Source organism: Rhinolophus ferrumequinum, chromosome 10 (assembly GCF_004115265.2).
Source record: "Rhinolophus ferrumequinum isolate MPI-CBG mRhiFer1 chromosome 10, mRhiFer1_v1.p, whole genome shotgun sequence".
Classification (NCBI taxonomy): domain Eukaryota; kingdom Metazoa; phylum Chordata; class Mammalia; order Chiroptera; family Rhinolophidae; genus Rhinolophus; species Rhinolophus ferrumequinum.
Window position 1 is genome coordinate 52858475 of NC_046293.1, and position 19938 is coordinate 52878412.

A 19938-nucleotide genomic window follows, 5' to 3' on the forward strand; every position below is an offset into this window, starting at 1 on the left:
GACAGACAGTTGTGAGTGAGGCCCCCTCCCTGGGGAAAGGAGTGATGTCAGCCCTCTGAGTCAGGAGCCGAAGGGGTAGTGGGAGTAGAGTGGGCTGTAAACACACATTCCACCCGTCCCCAGACACTGATACCTACACATATTTACCTCTGTGCCAGGCTTTATGTTGGGAGCTGGTGACAGACAGCAGGCAACCCAGGACCCACTCTCACAGTTACTTCCTGGAGAGAGTCTGCCTCCCACACAGGCAGCACATCTCACCTGTCCCAGCCCAGACAGCGTGGGAGTCACGGTGCCTCCTCCCGGCCTGACTCTCCATTTGACTTTCATACAGACACTCAAGCTCAGACCTTTCTGCAGCCCAAGGAGGAGCAGTTTCCTCCTTCCACTGTGGCTGGGTTCAAGGGCCTCCGTCTCTGGAGACTGTCACCTGCCCAGGGTTCCTCTCTGCAGCAGGGCAAGAGGGCCATGGAATGAGGGATGAGGCAAGACAACTGAGCACCCGCCATGGGCCCAGCTGGGTGCTGAGTGATATAAAAGATACAAGGGTGAAGAAAACACATTGGCTGCCCTTGAGAAGCCCCCATACAGAGGTAGGACTTTCTAATCTAATAGTCACGGTTATTATATCAGCAATTAATTGAGCACTTACTACAGGGCAGACAGGAACCTATGCACTATCCATGCAATAACGCCCGTAGTCTCTGCACTGGGTGTGCTCTCTTTGCCTCCTTCCCACCCCAGATCCATTCCCCAACCTTCTTGACCTTGGTAGGCTGCTCCCTTGTTCTCTGGCTTCTGGATGGATTGGCCAAGGGAAGACCCCAGCAGGAGATCCCAAAGGGAAGGAGGGTGGATATTTCTTCCTGCTCCCTCCCTGCTTCTGCACTAGGGGCATCTTCCTTCCAGGCGATCCCCCTCTACAGCCCCCAACTCTATCATCTAGTCCTTCCGCTTCTTCCTCCTGTCTCTCCAGCTCTCCACAGGGTAACCACCTCATCCTGATTTTACCAGGATGTAACACTGAAAGTCCTACATTCCAGAAATCCCCTGGACCTGGACAAACTAGATGGTCAGCCCCTCCAGCTCTGGGGTGGCAGTGGCTTCCCAGTGCTGCCAGCCTCCGGCCTCTGCACCTTGTGTTTGTTCCCTTAACCATTCCCGTGCCTCTGTAACTAAGCCTTTCACCAAAGTCCATTGAACTGAACCATCTTGGGTGCATTTGTTTCCTTCTGGGATCCTGAATGGTATCATGCCCACATGGTCCTGTGAGACGGGTATTATTATTAATGTCTTTTCACAGACGAAGAAACTGAAGCACAGAGAGGTTAAGTAACTTGGTCAAAGTAATACCACTAGTAAATGGCAGAGCTGGGATTCAAGCTCAAGAATTCTAGCTCCAAAGCCTTGTGCCCACCCACTCATGTCTCCCATAAAGAGGGCTGAAAAGCCTCTTTCTTGGATACTTTTGATGGAGAGACCCATGGATCTAAGTAAAGGGCTGACCTCCCCCTAAAGCAGGGGCGGAATGATGTGACCTCCTGCAGCCCACACCCTGGAGTCTAGACTTGACCCAGGTAGAGGGGGTAAGACAGGAGGAGCCGTGCAGGAGCCGATGCAGCAGCTACGGTGGGGTGGGGAAGACCCTCCCTGCCTTCCTAGCACCTGGTGCCCACTCTCCTGGCTTCCTGCAGGAGAGGGAAGGAGGAGAAGCTTCCAGTCTCAGGTTCAGACAAGCCCATGGGTGGAATAGAGCCAGGGGTAAGGGGAATGGGGCATAGTTCCAGTCCCAAGTCTGCATCAGAGCCCCCAGCACCAACCGAGCTGCTGATCCCCGTGCTACGTGCAGGAAAAGAACCTGCTCAGAGGTTCCAGGCTGAAAGAGAAGCTAGGTCCCAGACCAGAACAGATAGAAACAGAGCCCAGGACAGCAACAGGTGCAGCAAGGCTATACCAGAGAGGGAAGAGTCTGGTGGGTTCAGACACAGGCAATTAGAGAAGGTTTCCAGGAGGAGGGAAATCTGGGACAGACTTGGGGAAAAGGAGGAGCAGGGATGAAGGGTCAGGAATAGGTCCTGGGTCAGGAATGAGCCTGTTCTGGGGAATTAGCCAGGAAACAAGCTACAAGAGATGCTAAAGCATCAGTGGCGATGGAGGAGACGGAACGCACCCCAGGGAACATAGTGGAGGCCAGGAGGGAAGCCCCGATCAGCTTATTGGGGTGAGGAGTGAGATGCCCATAGGATATAACCCGAACAACAATAGATATTCCACAGATCACCTTCTGTGGAGAGTGAGCTGGGCAGCGGCACAGCTTCCATTTTGCCAAGTAAGGTGTGCAAACCTGGGGGCTGAATTGAATTACTGGAAGGCGTGGCAGAGACGCTGCACATTGCCACAGGAAACCTTTGTCCCTACCCTTCCGTCTCTTCTCCAAACGCCCTAGGAACACGTACTTAAAGCTATTGCTCAGCATCAGTGCTGAATTGTTAACCTATCCAAGGCATCCTGTCCAGAAGAAGGGCCAGGTTACAGCTCAGAGATAAGAGGTGGGAGTGAGATGACTCTTGAGGGAGGTGACTCAAGCTTGCCACTCTGGATAGAGGTAGAGACAGGGCATCATCAGTAGGGGACTAGAAGAAAGGACAAGTCACAAAAAGCTCTCACCACAAATCCCCATCTCTCAACCCAGTGTGTCTGAATTAACCACAGGAAGCTGGCCTCTGGCCTAGAAAAGTGCCTCAAGTGTGGTTTGTGCTCAATACTATTTGTGGGAGGGCGGGAGTGGGGGAGGGGAAGAGAAGAAGGAGGACTCATCCCCAGGGAGCGTTGGCTGCTGTTTCATTTCACAGAAGAGCTAGAGAAATGGAGGCCCAGACGCAGGTGAATTCTAGCCTCCAGGCTCTGGTCAGTGGGCCTCAGACCTCTCCCCTCCCCACAGAGGAGAATACCGGGGATAGAAATGCAGTCTGGCCAAGCCCCACCCAGAGTTTTCCCAGCTCAGGCTGAAGGCTGTGGAAACAGAAGCGGATGAGGCTGGCTGGCTGGAGGATAGGGCACTGTGCACCTTGGTTTGGGGAAGGTAACAGACAAATTAGACGAATCAGTATGCAGGGCAAGGCCCAACTGGGCAGACACTCAGAACAGCAGGCAGATGTGACTTTATTGACTTTTATAGCCTCCCCTGTGGGTTGACTTGGGTGGTAGGCAGTGAACACAGAGCTGGCCATGCTGGGATGGGGGTGAGAGGGGTAAGGGCAGGGCTGAGAAAGCTCAGGAAGGCAGGGGAGTAAGTGGCTGCCATGGTACTCAGTATGTGATGGACGTCTTGAGACTTGACTCGACTGTCTTCTTCAGGATGGTGTGGCAGCTGGAACTGGAGCTGGACCCGCCACCAGACACATAGCAGGAGCCCACAACAGGGCACTGCCCAGAGCCCAGGATGACGTTGGAGCCTCCAGTCACGACACTGGAACAGCTGGACCCAAAACTGCCTTTGCCGCCTCCGAATCCACAAGTGCCCACCAGGCTATCTCCAGCTCCTCCAGACACAGCGATGCTGCCGTCCCCCATGGCTGCCAAAAAATACACCAGCGTCACAGCACAGTCCTTGGCTCCCCATGGGGACCCCTCAAAAGTTCCCTGATACTCACAGATAATGACCTGGCTGGTGCATTCCCCAGACATCCTGGGGAAGAAAGGACAAGAGAAGGAACTGTTAAGATGGGCTGCAAAGAATGCATCCCCAGGTGTTTTAAGCCTCTTGGAGCAGCTCACCTACCCTCTCTGCAGATAAAACCCACGGTCCCCAATTTAGAACCCCTCCCAGCAGAATGGTGGGGGGCTTAGGGTGTCAGGTAATCTCTCAGAATCCCCCTCAGCAAGGAAAGCTCTGTGTTGGCATTCCATCCACCACCCGCCCCACCTCGGGCACATATTCCCAGGTCCCTCTGAGCAGCCCCACCTGTACTCCTCGCCCTCCAGCAGCCTGCGGTAGGTGGCGATCTCCACGTCCAGTGACAGCTTTGTGCTCAGGAGCTCCTGGTACTCGCGCAGCAACCGGGCCATGTGCTCCTTGGCGGCTCTCAGAGCGGCCTCCAGCTTGGCCAGCTTGGTCTGAGCATCCTTGAGAGCCAGCTCCCCACGTTGCTCAGCATCAGTGATGGCGGCCTCCAGGTTGGCATTCTGGGAGAGATGTAGAAATGAGGGGGAAAGTGGCTATAAGCACAACACCGCCTCCCAAATCACCCACTGGGGATATAACTTGAAGGCTAGGGTGGACCATAATCTCATGAGTTCAGAATTATCCTTGGCCACCTCCCAGCTACTCCCATTCTAAGGGAAAGTATTGTCGCTTCTGTTCCTTAACTCCCATAATGGGTTGACTAGTGTCCCCACAAATGTTATGTCCACCTAGAATTTTGAATGTGCTCCTTTTTCGAAATAAGGTTTTTGCAGATGTAATTAGTTAAGGATCTCAAGATGATATCATATTGTATTTAGGGTGAGCCCTAAATCCAATGACTGGTGTCCCTAGAAAAAGATGAAACAACACAGAGACAGACACAGAGAGAAGACACCCCACGAAGACAGAGGCAGATTGGAGTGATAAAGTGACGAAACAAGGAATGCCAGGGAATCGCTGGAGCCACCAGAGACCAGGAAGAGGTAAAGAAAGATTCTCCACTAGCTCTTTCAGAGGGAGTGTGGCCCTGCTGACGCCTGATTTCAGACTTCCAGCCTCCAGAACTGAGAGAATAAATATCTGTTGTTTTGAGCCTCCAAGTTTGTGGTACATTGTTACAGCAGCCACAGGAAACTAATACCCCCTGTGCCACCTCCGCCAGGGATGTCCCCTATTTCTTCCCACCTCCAACCCTCAGCTCTTTACCTGACTGTCTCCAGGGTACTTAAAGCATCTCTCAGGATACTTAAAGAATCTCTCCAGAGTACTTCCTGTCCTGTTCGGGTCATTATCTATACGACTCATCTTGAGGACCATCACAGTCCTTGATTTTTTTTGAACAGTCCCACTTCAAATATTTTGCCCTGTTGTCAGAGTTTATCAAACCGTGTGCCCCAATTTTTGGTTTGAAAAATATACTCTCTCTTACCTCACCAATTCCACAGAAAACGAGCAGAAGAAGGACAAGCCCCCTGCCTAACCAGCCATCCAGCTGATTGACCCTCACATTTGGTTCAGGAAAGAGGCATTTCCTAAAGGCTCTCATGATTCTTTTCCCACACAAGCACCCTGTGGATATCATCTCCATTCTACAGATGAAGAAACTGAGGCTCAGGAAGGTGGTGAGTGGCAGAGCTGGGACCCTAACCCAGGACCACTGATGTCCTGTCCACCACTCTAACTGTAGCCTGCGGGCTCTGCATGGGACCTGGCACTGAGGAGCCCAGTTCATCAGGCTTGTGTATGAAGAGTAGGAGGAAAGGGGGCTGTATCCCCAAGAGGGGTTCCCACAGGAAGTGTTTGTGAGAGGAGCTATTGTGGGGACATAATACCACTCCTAAGTGCTAGCAGCTGGGCTGTGAGACCACGTATTCACATCACCTGCATGAACTTAGTTTAGAAAATTGGTCTCTGGGCTCCACCTTTGGAAACGCTGATTTCCTTAGTCTGGCAGGAGGCCCAGGAATCTGCATCTTAACAGACTGCTCCAGGGAATTCCAAAGCAAGGATTCCAAATCTACGGGCAAAACACTGTGGCGGCAAATTGAATAATAAGGTCTTGGGTCCTGCCATCACACTCCAAAGAAGAGCAGGCGAGGATGGTTGAAGACTGAGTGGGCTTTGGATGAGTTGTGCTCCCAGAACTTTCCCAGGAGGGCCCCGCTGGCAGTGGATGGGCCACGTGTGACTTGGGAGTCAAGCTGACGTGCTTAAGGAAACCTTCCGAGTCTGTGGTCTCAGCTCTCAACGCTCTGCTGATCTCAAAACCAATTCTGCAGATTTGGGGAAAGTGAGTGCAAAGACTCTTGAAAACTTCAGAATCTGAAGTCCTTCACATCTAGAAATGAGGTCTCCAGAAGGAGCAGGAAACCACCTCCTCGCCCTTGCCAGCCTCTCCCTCTGGCTCTCCTGCTCCCTCCCACGCCAGGCCCCAACAGCCTCCCCTCCTAAGGAGAGCTCTGCTCATGTCCCTGCTCCCTGAGGTCCTGGTTCTCACCCTCCCCAACAGGGGACCAGGAAATTCAGTACATGGCCTTAGAGTCCCTACTGGGCTTGAAGAGTAAAAGTAAGAGATCAGAAAAGCGAAGAATTAACCTTCTCCCCTAGGAGCCTAGAGCAAGATGTAATCCGGACATGGAATGCAGCATGAGCAGCGCCCCCTGGAGTTGTTTGGTGCAGAGCCAACGCAGCTAGAATTTACAGGAGGAAGGCTAAAGGCCTCTTAAATGGGGCTTGAGGTTCTCTCCACTTCAAATTAGCCAAAGCTCCAGCCAGTTATCGTGGTTTCACACAAACCCAGGGGTGACACAGGCAGTAAGAGGCAGGGCTTGGAGAGCTCTGGGATCCTCACCTGCTTCTTGAGGTTCTCGATCTGACTCTGCAGCCTCTGAATCCCCTGCTGCAGCTGAGAAATCTGGACTTTGGTTTCCTTCATGCTGTCCCCATGAAGCTGGGCAGACGCCTGAAGCTCCTGGTACTGAGGGGGGACAGAGGTGGCACCATTAGTTGAAAAGCCCTTCCCTTTTGACACCAAGACCACGAGAAACCCCGTGTTCCCCGTTCTTTGCCTCATTTGGAACCTGGGTTATAAACACTGAAACCAGGACATGGTGGGATGTGCTTGCAGAAGTCCAGGCTTGTTTCCCATGGTTTCCCTGAGTTGCCTCCTTCCTGGAGAGAGGAAATGGTCATGCCCACCCAGCCCTGAAGCTTCAGGAAGGTTATCAGAACTGCTGGATGAGACTGAGGTGGATGACCACCCTGGGGCGTGGGCATGGACACCCCGTGGTGCTGCTCCCTAGCCCGAGCACCTTGGTCTGGTACAGCGTCTGGGCCTCGGCTTTACTGGTCTGGGCAATCTCCTCGTACCGGGCGCGGACCTCGGCAATGATGTCACTGAAGTCCAGGCAACGGTTGTTGTCCATGGAGAGCACCACGGACATGTCGCTGGCCTGGGTCTGGAGCTGGCCCAGTTCCTGCAGGGAAGACTGACTCAGTGTCCACTCGCCCCCCAACTCCCTTTCCCCTTGGAGTCCTGGGCACATAGACAGGATGCTGATTTTCTGCCCGCACTCCATCAGGGAGCAGCTTCATTCGTGCTGGGTGGTGTGGAGCACACACTGCCTGCTGTGGAGCTGTCTCCTCATCTAAAATGAAGGCTGTCTCCAAGGAGGCTGTCTCCAAGGGCTCTTGTAGCTTGGACATGAAAGGAAAATGTCCTGCAAGGCCAGAAATCACCTCGTCCCCGTCACTCCTCGGACCTCTTCTCACCCTCCCCTCCCTCTCGCTCTGGCTGCTTCAGCCACACGGCCTCCTTGCATTTCCTCAGATACCAGCACACTCTAGCTGTGGGCCGCTCCGTCTGCCCGGAATGCCCGATTTCCACCTGTGTGGCTGACTTCCTCACCTCCTTCGAGTCTTTCCTCAAATTTTATCTTCTAAATAAGGCCACCCTGACCACCCTATTTGAAATTACCACCTGCCCTATCCCCCACCTGCCCTACCCCCCACATTCAAAATCTTCCTTTTCCTGTTCTAATTTCCCTTTTTTCTGTAACATGTATCACCTTCTAACATACCATATAAATTACTTATTTATTAGGTCTATCCTCTATTATCAGTCTCCCAATAGAAAGCAAGCTTCATGACTTTTGTGGGGTTATTCACTGATGTATGCTCCGTACCTAGCAATCCATATAGTATGTTCTCAGTAATTGTCTGTCAAATGTCTGGGTGACTGGGATATAAGTCACCCTAACCAGGCTTCCCTCCTGGCCACTCCCACAGTAGCCACAGGGAATCTGCCCATCCTTTCACCTGCCCTCACTCCCAGCTGCCCTTGGAGACCACCATTTCTGCCCTTGGCAGATTCTCACTTCTTCATACAGACGCCTCAAGAAGCAGATGTACTCTCTCAGAGCCTCCAGCTTGCCGTCCAACTCCATCTTGCTCAGGAAAACGTCATCCACATCCTGGGGACAAGGAGGCAAAGCAGTGTATCCCTGACTTCCTCTCTGTGGACCCTACTCTGGCTCAGGAGTACTGTTCACATACTGCCCAACACCCACCCTCAGCCATCTCTGGGGCCCTGCTCCTTCCCCCTCCAGCCCTGCCCTGCCCTGCTCTCTCTTTCGCCTGACACTGACTGACACCGCCTTCAGGAAGCCTTCCCTGATTAACCCCAACCAGTTCTGCTTCTTCCACTCCCTCTCCACCCTCTCCTGCAGTCACATACGAAACTCATTACATGATCCTTCAATTGGGGGTCCCTGTGTCTAGATAGATGTCCCATTTCCCCATGGAACGCCTGCAGGCAGCATGAGAGCATATACTGCACTAGGACCTCCCACCCCTGTCCTCCCAGCCCAAAACTGGGCTGTGCACTGTGGGTACTCAGGATCTAAGTGGAGCAGCTGACCCTCACCCTCACCCTCACCTTTTTGAGGACCACAAAGTCATTCTCGACACTGGCGCGCTTGTGGCCTTCCTGTTCATACCTGCAGAGTAAGTACAGATGGACACTGCCTGAGGTGCCATGATCAGAACCCCTGCCCCTTCCCCAAGCACGACCACCCTGAAGAGGCCACTCTTGCCTTTAGATGCTCCAAAGCAGGACACACAACCAATCTGTGTGTGTTTATCAGAATGATTTTGTCACACCCTAGCTATGTCCCTCTCTACCCTTTCAGTCCATGTCCCCTTAATGACATAAGGCCATTTCACTTCATGTTTATAAGGCACATTCAAACACCCTTTCTCCCTTACTACACGCAGTCATCACCTGAAGCAGGCAGTCTGGATTTTATCACAGATTTTATACAACTGGATTTCATACAACTTGCCCAGGTCATAGATGATTAGGTAGCCAAGCAAACCTAAAACCCAGGTCTCCTGGCCCCAATCCTGGGCTCCTTCCAGGACCTGCTTTACCTCACATCCCATCCTCCCAACAGCCCTGGGAGGTAAGAAGGGCAGGTGACATCGCCCTAGTTTTCAGATATAGAAACTGAGGCTGAGCGGGGTAAAACGCCCAAGGCCACAGAGCTATCCTTTGTTCACAGTCGCGGAACCCAAGCCTCCTGTTAGTCCAGGGCTCTCTCCTCACCACCAGGTGACCTAGGTGGGGAGTTCAGAACCACAGCCTCGCTGTGAATCATGCCACGGGCCTGGGGATGGTCCCACAAGATGGATTCCCTTCCACCCCTGAGACCAGAGAACAGCTGAGTCACTAGTCCACAGCCTGTTCAACAGGAATTTCTCAAGAAAAAACCCACTAGCATTGTTTAAATAAGCCTCTCCCAGGGTTGACCAGAAACATGGGCCTGGGAGCTGAGGCCTGTTGGAACTAAGGCTCTCCCACCCTGGGCCTCAAGGGCAGCGGGGCCTCCTCACCTACAGCAGCTGGAGCACCCTGAGAGCCAGAGGAAATGGGATGCAGAGAGACTGAGGGGTGCCCAGTCGTGTGTGGGGGAGACCCTCAGCGACAGCCCTGATCCAGCCCTCCCACAGCCCACCCAGGACCCGTGGGGAACAGCAGTCTGCCTACTTAGCCTTGTACTCCTCCTCCTGGGCCCGGCAAGACTTCAGCTCAGTGTCCAGAGCCCAGCGTTGTCTCTGCAACTCCTCTAGCTGCTTCCTGAGCTGGGCCAGGTAGGCCTCAAAGGAAGACTCAAGGCCCTGGGGGCTGTCACTCACCCCCAGCTGCTGCAGGAAGTGCCACTTGGTCTCCAGGACCTTGTTCTGCTGCTCTAAGAACCGTACCTGCAGACAAGCAGAGGACCCCTGAGGCTTCTGTGGGACTTCCTGGGCACAGCGTCTGGAAAGTGAAGACTCAGGGAGCCTCCAATCAGCCCACCTTGCCCAGCCTGCACAGGAGCAGGCTCCTGCCCTTTCATGAGACCCAGATCACATCAACATGGTCGGAAAGACTCATGGGGAAGGTCTTCCCACTGCTGGCTGGATGTTTTCTGCTGCTGAGACCCGACCATGGAACAAAAGGGTCTCAGCATAACCAGAGAGACTCCAGTTAGACCACAGAGGGACTTCCTTGCTGCAGAAGTAATTAGAAAAGTGATAGGCCAGCCTTCCCCATTGTCAAGTCCACGGAGACTCGTTCCCCCGAAGGAGGCACTGACACAGGCAGGGCCTTAGCTAAACTGACCCTCACCTTATCGATGAAGGAAGCAAACTGGTTGTTGAGGGTTCTGATCTGTTGGGTCTCCTGAGTCCTCACCACCTGGAACTGGGGGTCCATCTCAATCTTCAGTGGGGTCAGCAGATCCTGGTTGATGGTCACTTTCTGGATGCCCCCTGGAGGGCACAGGAAAAGCCCAGGCCCACCACTCCTCTCCCCAAACTGCATCCCTGGCCTTCCCACTGACCCCCAGGCTCTTCCACGAGAGCCTCCTCGGCAACCCCCAAAGGCACTGAGGCTCCTGCTGCTGAAGCTGCCCCTGCCTCGGCCCCCGGAGCGAGCAGAACAGGCTGAGCGAGCACTGAAACCCCTCTGGGGCCTGCAAGGGGAGAGAGACATGGCAGAGACCCACAGTCACACAGCTGCAAACAGACAGAGGAGAGTCAAGGTGTGTGAGTTCCTGCCCTGGGGCACCAGCACGAGACTTTTATCCCCTCCCGTGCCTGGGCTGGGTCTCGGAGAGCAGGATGCTATCGGCCTGACTGTGTCTGTCTGTCACTGGCTCCAGATGACCTATTCTGACACACCTGGAGAATAGGTGAGCGGCACGTGCAGAGCCCAAGGAAGAAGGAGACCCAGACCCTGCCCTCGGAGCTCCCAGGCTGTGGGACAGCTGGGCGTGTCCCCACGACAAGGAGGCAGCCAGAGGCCTGCGTTTCAGTGCCGGGCATAGGAAGCAACAGCCCTGAGCAACGTCACTGAGTGTCATTCAAAGAAGACTTCCTGAAGAAGGAGATGGGGGAGAAAGGGGGGATGGTAAAGGGGAAAAGAGGATGCAGGGGGTTCAGATGGAGCCTCTGAGTGCCCTGTAGATACTGGACAAAGGAGCGTGAAGCTTCTCAAGGAAGAATCTACCCATAAGAGTTGGAGAAGGAAGGCACTTTGCAGTTCTAAGAGAAGCCAGGCGGTTAATAAGGTGTTGCTGTCATTGTCAGCTGAAAGACACTCCAGGATTTGGAAACGAAACAGAAAAACAGGGTGTCCAAGTCCCTCCTCTTGCCCAACCCAGCAATCATCCATGAGGCACCACCCCACTCAAACCAGGCCATTCCATCCAGGATCATGGCCAATGGAGCATTTCTGAGCCCAGCATGTGTCCCTTCCACAAACACCCAGTACCAGGCCTATCCACCCGAGTTAAGCACTCCATTCTCAGGTTACAAATCAGAGGCACCTACGCTCTGAAATAAAATGTGTACTCAGAAACATAATCCCTTGGGGGACTGGAATCGGAAACAGGAGCGTTAGGATTCCCCACGGGTTAGAGTCTGTCTTTGCCCTGAGAGTCTGCTCAGTGGAAGAACCCAGGATACATCTAGTAGTGAGTGAGCAAGCCTCCCACCTGGTGCAGGAACCCTGGAAGGAGACATCCAGCAGCCCCCCCACTGAGGCTCCTTCGTGCTGGCACGCAGCGTTAGGCCGCTCTGATTTTTAGAAACTTCTAAAATTTCTTCTTTACGTGGTGGGAGAGCTATTTTTCCCTGCCTCCCTGCCACACTTACCTAGAGCCTGGTGTGCCCTGAAGCTAGAATACTAGGGTCTTTGATAATGCAACTCAAAGCAAGGACAAACAGAGACTCAGCGTAATAAACACGCAAGACACATGCTATGAGGAAGTCAGTCCTAGCAGTGCAAATCATCCCAGATACTCCACCCCTCCCCCTGCCAGTCAGTGAGGGTGAGTCTCCCCGCCCTCCAGAGGATTAGAAGCCCCTCCTCCTTGCCCTAAATGAAACTGAATGACAGATGACCCTAGAATAAGAGGGGTGTAAATGTCTAACTAGTACATTGTTTTGTACACCTGAAACTAATAAAAAAAAAATTATTCCTCCATTAGAAATATTACTACAACTTGAGTAATACACAGTCAATTCCACCTGAAAAAAAAAAAAATTGCCAGGCCTTCCATGGGGAGAACCAAGAAGGAGCTTAAGGGACGGAAGTGCCAGATGAAGAAGAGGAGACAAAAGACCCAAGCAAGAGATTCAGGTGCAGCAAAGAGAAGAAGGTAGTCTAGAAAGAGAATCTGGGAAATGGGCTGAATCCTGGGGACCACTTTGGAGGGGCAAGGAGGGCCCGGTGCCTTCCTTCTGGGTCCCAGAAATACGCTTAAGAAAGATCTCCATGGACAGAACTCTACCTTTCCTACCCCTGCCGCACTATTAAAAGGTAGAGGATAGAGGTCACACTTGGGATAGGACCAAATCCTGGAATTTCCCCCTATTTGTAATATTATCAAATATTGCAGAGCCCGAGCAAGCTTCAAGGTCCAATGCCCTCTATTTCACACTTAAGGACGCTGAGGCCCCACAGGGCGTAAGGCAGGGGGCAGAGAGTGTGTACCCTCGAGTAACCAGAAATTGCACCAGATGACCTCTAAGCCTGCTTTGACCCATTGCTCGGTGGTCTGAGTGATTTGCTCAAGACCACCCACACAGCTGATCAGGCTGGACCCAGGACCCCCAGCCAGCTCAGACCACTGCCCCAGGGAGCAGCCCACTAAACCTTTGACCAGAACTCCACCACGTCTCTCTTGTTCGCCACTCTGTCCAGCTCAGGGTCTGGCATACACTGGGCATCAATAAGCACTTTTTTAAGTTTTAAAAGATGAATTCTTAAACATTACAGGAATCTTCTTAAATCCCCAGGCTCTCAAATGCTGTTGTAATATATGTTTTCTCCTGTTAAAAATACACACACACACACACACACACACACACACGCATACGCATGTCTGATGATTAAGTTCACGAACTCATCCTAGAAAAAGTGCTACATACCTCATTGCTGAATATCACTATGGTCACCTTCTAAGTACTCCCCTTGGGAAGCTATGCACCAATGCCAGTGCCTAGTCCACGCTTCAAAGCAATTTTGGAACTCTTTTTCTGGAATGGCCATCAGAGCTGTCGTCATATTACACTTGATGTCCTGAAAGTCATCAAAATGTCTTCCTCTCAATACTTCCTTTATCTTCAGGTAAAAAAGAAGTCATTGGGGGCCAGATCAGGTGAGTAGGGAGGGTGTTCCAGCACAGTTATTTGTTTACTGGCTAAAAACTCCCTCACAGACAGTGCCGTGTGAGCTGGTGCATTGTCGTGATGCAAGAGCCATGAATTGTTGGCAAAAAGTTCAGGTCGTCTAACTTTTACACGCAGCCTTTTCAGCACTTCCAAATAGTGAACTTGGTTAACTGTTTGTCCAGTTGGTACAAATTCATAATGAATAATCCCTCTGATATCAAAAAAGGTTAGCAACATCATTGCAACAAAGTTCGTGAACTTAATTGTCAGACCGTGTATGATGGAGAGAACAACAAAATGGTTTGGAGATTTGAATGCTTGCCCCTCCCAGGCTGAGTGATTTGTTGATGCATACCAAAGTACCACAAAGAGATCCCAATTCATGCAGCAGCAAAGGTGCAAATGGCCCAAACCCTGGACTTAATATTAAACTGTCAATGCGAAGATTCCAATGGGTTATATCTATTGGGTTATATTCTGCTCCAGGATCACCATTCTCACCCACACCTCATGCTCTGCAGCCCCTACCCACCTGGTCCCTCCTTCAGGGAAAGCCGCTGGCCAGTTCAGCTCCTTGTGGCTCCCCAGCGGCCCCTTCTCTCACAGAACCCACCCCTTCTAAATTCCCTCCCCACCCCGGCCACAGCTACAACTCCCCAGCCTCCTTGTTTCTAATTGCTCTCAAGCCTGTTCTGCTTGTGAAGTGGATTATTTGACCCAAAGCCATTTATCACACTTAATCATTTACTTCAACAAAATAGACTTAGTACTTGCTACATGCCAGGGCCTGTGCTGAGAGGAATTTAGCAGGGACGAAGGCCCAGCCCCTGCACCAAGAAAGCTTAGAGTCTAGTAGAGAAACAGACACTGACAAGGTCATTAGACAAGTATTTAATTGCAATTATGATAAGAAAAGTATAGGACATGAAAGAGGTCCAACCTAGTTTATGCCCTAATTTATTCTTAAACATACCAGGAACACTCCTGCCTCAGGGCCTTTGCACTTGCTGTTCCCTCTTCCAGGAATGCTCCTCCCCGGATACGCTTGTATCTAAAAGTCACCTCCCCTGGCTGCCTTAAACCAAAATTGCAACACTGAGGTGGTCTCTCCTCTGACACTTCCCATCCCCTTCCCTGCTTGTTTTCTTTCCACTTAGAACCTGTCACTTCCTAACACATCATGTGTTTTACTCATTTCATTTGTCAGTCTCCCTGCACTAGAGTGTGAGCTCCGTGAGGATGATATTTTGTCTCTTTCCTCCATTTCTGTATCCTCTGCACTTAGAGTGGTGCCTGGCATACATACGGTAGGTACTCAATAAATATTTCTTAAATGAATGAATTCCCACTCAAGAATTCATCTTGTTGACTTTCGTCCATCTTTCATCCTCTGGAGATCCTTGTGACTCTTAATTTGTTCTCCAAAGCATTAATCACTCCCCACCCACCCACCCACCCAAGGTTGGGACTGCATACATTTAAGAAACATGGTCTCAATGTGTGTGTGTGTGTGTGTGTGTGTGTGTGTGTCTGTGTTTGTGTACTGCCTGCCTTTAGCCAGCCTCCCCTCCCTGACCACAGACAGCCCATGACTTCTCCTGATCCAGGCACCATGGAACCTTCCCTCAGTTCAGCCTTTGCAGCTTAGAAATACATGACAAATTCTAACCCAGAATATTCCAAATAACAGTCATTTGCATTCAACCTTCACCATCATGCCATATCGCCATTCCATAAGAACTATTATGTAACTTAATATTTTTCTTTAAATCCGATCTAAATCAATTCACTTTTTTCTTATCCTGACCCTCAGCAATGATATCATTGAAAACATAGCTTTTGTGAGCTAATTCTAATTTTTCTAATTCACATTCAAATAAAACCTAAGCATTAAAATATAAAATATTTGTCCATGTGCCCATGGCTTACACAGCACCCTCTAGGAAACACAGGTCAACCTGACTCTGTTTGAGGGACCAAAACTGGAAGGCTAGAAACTGCCCCGAAGCCAGTGAGGGCGAGAATAGAGCAGCACCCTTTAGAGTTAGCTAATTTTTATCCGCCTAATAATTATACCTCTCTTGGCCTGTAGGGGCAGGATAGAGAAGGGAGGACATTAAAGAGACAGCCCCTCACTCTGCCCCAAGCCGGGAAAGCACACTCACTCCATTGCGCTCTGCCTGGCACTTCCCGCCTGCTGGTCTGCGAGCAGGTAGCCCCTGCCCTCCTCACTGTACTGGCAATGGAGTGTGGTGGCACCATCCAGCGAATGAACTTATTGCAACAGGACAGGGATGCCCACAGGTGAGCAAGCCAAGCTGCTGCCTCCACAGTCCCTCCATGCCCAGGTAATGAGACACCCAAAACCCCCAGGGACCACATTCCCAAGACAAAGGCCTTGGAAAAGAGAAGTTCGCAAAGCTTTGCCTGGAAATTCAGAATTTAAATGTATGTCTCCAAGTTCCGGGTTGAGGGTGGGAAAGAGGGACAACACCAAACTCTAACTTTGGAATTCAGTCACATGTCACTTAACGACTGGGATCCATTCTGAGAAATACTTCATGAGGCAGTTTTGTCATCATGTGAACATCATAAAGTGAGTGCACTTACACATGCCAGGGTTTCGTCCACGTCACACGGCCTGTTGCTCCTGGGCGACAAGCCTGCACAGTACGTTACTGTACTGAATACTGTAGGCAACTGTAACACAATGGTTAGTATTTGTATGTCTAAACATAGTAATGATACAGTCAAAATACCATGTAAAAGATTAAAAATGGCACACCTGTATAGGGCACTTACCATAAATGGAGCTTGCAGGACTGGAAGTTTCTCTGGGTGAGTCAGAGAGTGAGTGGGGAGTGAGTGCAGGCCTAAGACGTGACTGTCCACTGCTGCAGACTTTATGACACTGCACACTTAGGCTGCGCTACGTTTATTTTTTAAATGGGATAGCATTGCACTACGACATTAAGACAGCTACAACATCACTAGGTTTTAGGACTCTTTCGGCTCCATTATCTCATGGGACCACTTCATAGATGTGGTCCATTTTTGACTGAACTATCACGACGTGACACATGGCTGTAATAACTCATTTACACAGATAACGTGATCGTGTCTTACAAAGCTCTTCTAAAATTTCAAAACACCGAGGACGCTCTGAGTGCCATCACTAAGCCAGGCCTTTGCAGATCTTGAATCTTCACCTCAGTCTGAAATGTGTATATTACTGTTGTTCACTCTAAAGACACAGAAATAGGGCTGGCCCGGTGGCTCAGGAGGTTGGAGCTCCGTGCTCCTAACTCCGAAGGCCGCCGGTTCGATTCCCACATGGGCCAGTGGGCTCTCAACCACAAGGTTGCCGGTTGCCAGTTCGATTCCTCGAGTCCCGCAAGGGATGGTGGGCTGCGCCCCCTGCAACTAGCAACGGCAACTGGACCTGGAGCTGAGCTGCACCCTCCACAACTAAGACTGAAAGGACAACAACTTGACTTGGAAAAAAAGACCTGGAAGTACACACTGTTCCCCAATAAAGTCCTGTTCCCCTTCCCCAATAAAATCTTATTAAAAAAAAAAAAAAAGACAAATAAAAGCAATCGCCCAAGACCTCGAAGAGGTCTGAAACTAGATTTCAAACTACTCCTTTGAAAGCATCCTCCAAGATTCCTTCATGCAATATGTATATGTATGTTTCCTTCTTCAACAGAGACCCAGAAGCTTCCCCCTGGCTGGGTGCTGAGAGAGAGCGCAGGGAGAGCCCTCGCTGGGCTTCCGGGCTGTGCAGGGTGTGCAGGCTCTCCACAGGGGTGGGAGAGCATGTCTCTGTTTTGTAGTGTTTGCCATTTTCTGGTGTGCAAACACTCTCACCACGGCTGATTTCAAGCGACCAGCGTGATGTCACGACCATAGCGGCTGTCATTGACTAGTGATGTCACTGACTGCACAGCCGGGACAGGTGAACACAGCGCTCCTAAGTCTGCACCCACTGGTTACAACTCACAAGGGGGTTGGTGTGGGGGTTGGGGAGGAAGGGGGAGGCCTCCCTGAGGAGGGGAGACTGTCACAGACACGGGGAGCCTGGACCACACACACATCTGGGAGCAAACTGATAGAGCCTGGGAGAGGGAAGAGGGCTGAGCTGAGAGGGAAGGGGGAAGTGTTCAGACCAGAAAAGCTGAGTTGAGAGTCTAGACTTGCCCATCCAAGGCTCAGCACACAGCCACTGCCACTCTGACCCAATCAGGTTCAGCCAGTTTGGTGCCCTGCTGCTAGCAACTGCTCCTGGTTTGCCAAATATTTATGAGGCAGGTTACTATGGACAGCCTCCCAACACCCCAGAGGGTTAAAAGCCCATGGGTCAAGTTCTAGAGCAAAGTTCCCAGGATTCCTATAACCCTAGGAAAGTAAAGTCAAGGCCCCAGAAGGAACTCCTGGACTGGGTAATGGGGGAGGGGATCACCTGGACCTGCCCCCTGCCTCTCAGCCCCTCTCACCAGCATCCCTCCCATGGCCATCTGAAGAGCTGCGCCCTGGGCATGAGGGATGGGTGCTATTCAGTCTGAGAGAACAGTATTTTCAAAACTGCAAGTTACAACGCAGTGGTGGGTTACGAAGTCAATTTAATTAATGAATCTTGACCAATATCAGAGTGTATCACAGGTAGTAAGGGTAATATTGTACCATGAAATTGTGTTCCATATGTGTGTGTGTGTGTAAGTGTGTACAGAACTGTGATATAAAGTGAATTTCTTACTAGGGATCATTGTCCAAAAAAGTTTCAGACAATGTGAGAAACTCTCTCATAGAGGAGGTGGTCCCACCCGAACACACATAAACCCAAGATAATACTAAGACGAGAATTAGGAGCAGCATTATGTCAGGACAGGGGGATGGGAAACATTTCCAGAAGACAGAGCAATGACAGCAGGGTTGAACAGGGGGAAAACAGAGAGTGAGGACCTCTCGCAATCTATTCCTGAGAGTTGGGCAATTCTCCTAATATCTAATTTAATGCCTAAACCCACTGATGCAGGCTCTGCCGGCAGCCCACCCACTCCCCAAAAGGAAGAACCATGGCCCCCTCCTCCCCGTAATCACTGAGTCATGACAGTGGAATCCAGGGAGGGGAAGGTCAGCTGGGCCGGGGAGAGCAGACTGCAGCAGGCTGAGTGCAAACAAGGCAGGAAGGCTGACTGTGGGCTGCTGTGGGCCAGCTGTGTGTGCTATGGCCACATGGACCAGGTCAGACCATGTGCCTGCCCTGGGGAATGTAGATGCTAGTCAAGACGACCACAATAGGGGCGGCCGGATGGCTCAGTTGGTTAGAGCACGAGTTCTGAACAACAGGGTTGCCGGTTCGATTCCCATATGGGCCAGTGAGCTGCACCCTCCACAACGAGATTGAAGGACAACAAGCTGCCACTGAGCTGCCAGTAGGGCAGCTGGAGGGCTCAGTTGGTTAGAGTGCGAGCTCTTAACTACAAGGTTGATGGTCCAATTCCCATCTGGGATGGTGGGCTGTGCCCCCCTGCAACTAGATTGAAAATGGCGACTGGACTTGGAGCTGATGGGTCCTGGAAAAACACACTGTTCTCCAATATTCCCCAATAAAAATGTAGGGGGAAAAAAAGACCAGAATAATGCACAACTAGAGATCAACCCAACAGTAAAAATAGCGCACAAGAAACTGAGGCCCAGAGAAAGAAAATATCCTATGCAGGGCACACAGCAAGGAATGGGACTAGAACCCACCAAGCCAGGACTCATTTTACCCTGCACTACAGAGAGCCATGAGACTAGGATAGAGACCCACAGAGAAGGACCCGAAACCCCCAGCCACCCAACCCCGCCATCCCAGAAAGTACACGAATGCTGTCCTCTACCCATAACATTTACTAGACACTTCTCAGCGCCAAGCACTGAGTGCTTCAGACACGATGTGCAATCCCCTCCAGTAAGAATGGAGTACACCTGCCCCCGCTGCCCTCCACAAAAGGAGACTGGCCCTATGACCTCCCTGACCTGCTACAGATACTTATTGCGATCAGGAAGTTCTTAGGTCAAACCTCCCTCCTTCCTGCTGTAACATCAGCCTAGTTCCTCTTGGCCCCAGAGACACCTGCTTGCCAGCCTGACCTGGCAGGTGGGGAGGGTGCCTGTGCTGCCCAGGGCTCTCTCCTGGCTCCTGAGTCAGCCCGTCCATTGTTCTGAAGACTTTGCCTACTGGGGTGGCATGAAAGCCCAGGGAGCTGTGCCAGCAGAAACTTGTGGGCGGGGAGGGGGCAGAGAGGGGAGGACTAGCAGGAAGAGGTTGAGCGGGGCGTGGAGGGGGGAGAAAACTACCCACTACCTAGCTCCTTAAAGGCGAGGCTGTGGTTTTAAAGACGTGGAGGAAGACGGGCATCCGAGGGTTTGTCACACTTCCATTTCTTTATCCAAATGATACAAATCCATTGTGGAAAGAATTAAAACAACAGATCAAAAAATAACATGAGAAACAATACACTTCTTCCAAAATCCTACCACCTAGAAGT

General features: G+C 51.3%; 1 protein-coding gene across 2 annotated transcripts; it reads right to left on the bottom strand.

Annotated features, from left to right (window-relative positions):
- Positions 1 to 3189: 3189 nt before the first annotated feature.
- KRT78 (keratin 78) lies at positions 3190 to 10781 on the bottom strand. 2 transcript variants are annotated; one of them, XM_033117429.1, is made up of 9 exons: positions 10353 to 10718; positions 9732 to 9946; positions 8622 to 8682; positions 8062 to 8157; positions 6997 to 7161; positions 6537 to 6662; positions 3965 to 4185; positions 3654 to 3688; positions 3190 to 3575 (listed from the first exon to the last, which is right to left on the bottom strand). In XM_033117429.1, exons 1-9 carry the CDS (start codon positions 10716 to 10718, stop codon positions 3310 to 3312), a joined length of 1551 nt encoding a protein of 516 aa, XP_032973320.1. In that variant the 3' UTR covers positions 3190 to 3309. The 2 variants fall into 2 exon arrangements, with proteins under 2 accessions (XP_032973320.1, XP_032973321.1); XM_033117430.1 differs by having other exon boundaries at positions 3190 to 3688; positions 10353 to 10781.
- Positions 10782 to 19938: the final 9157 nt, after the last annotated feature.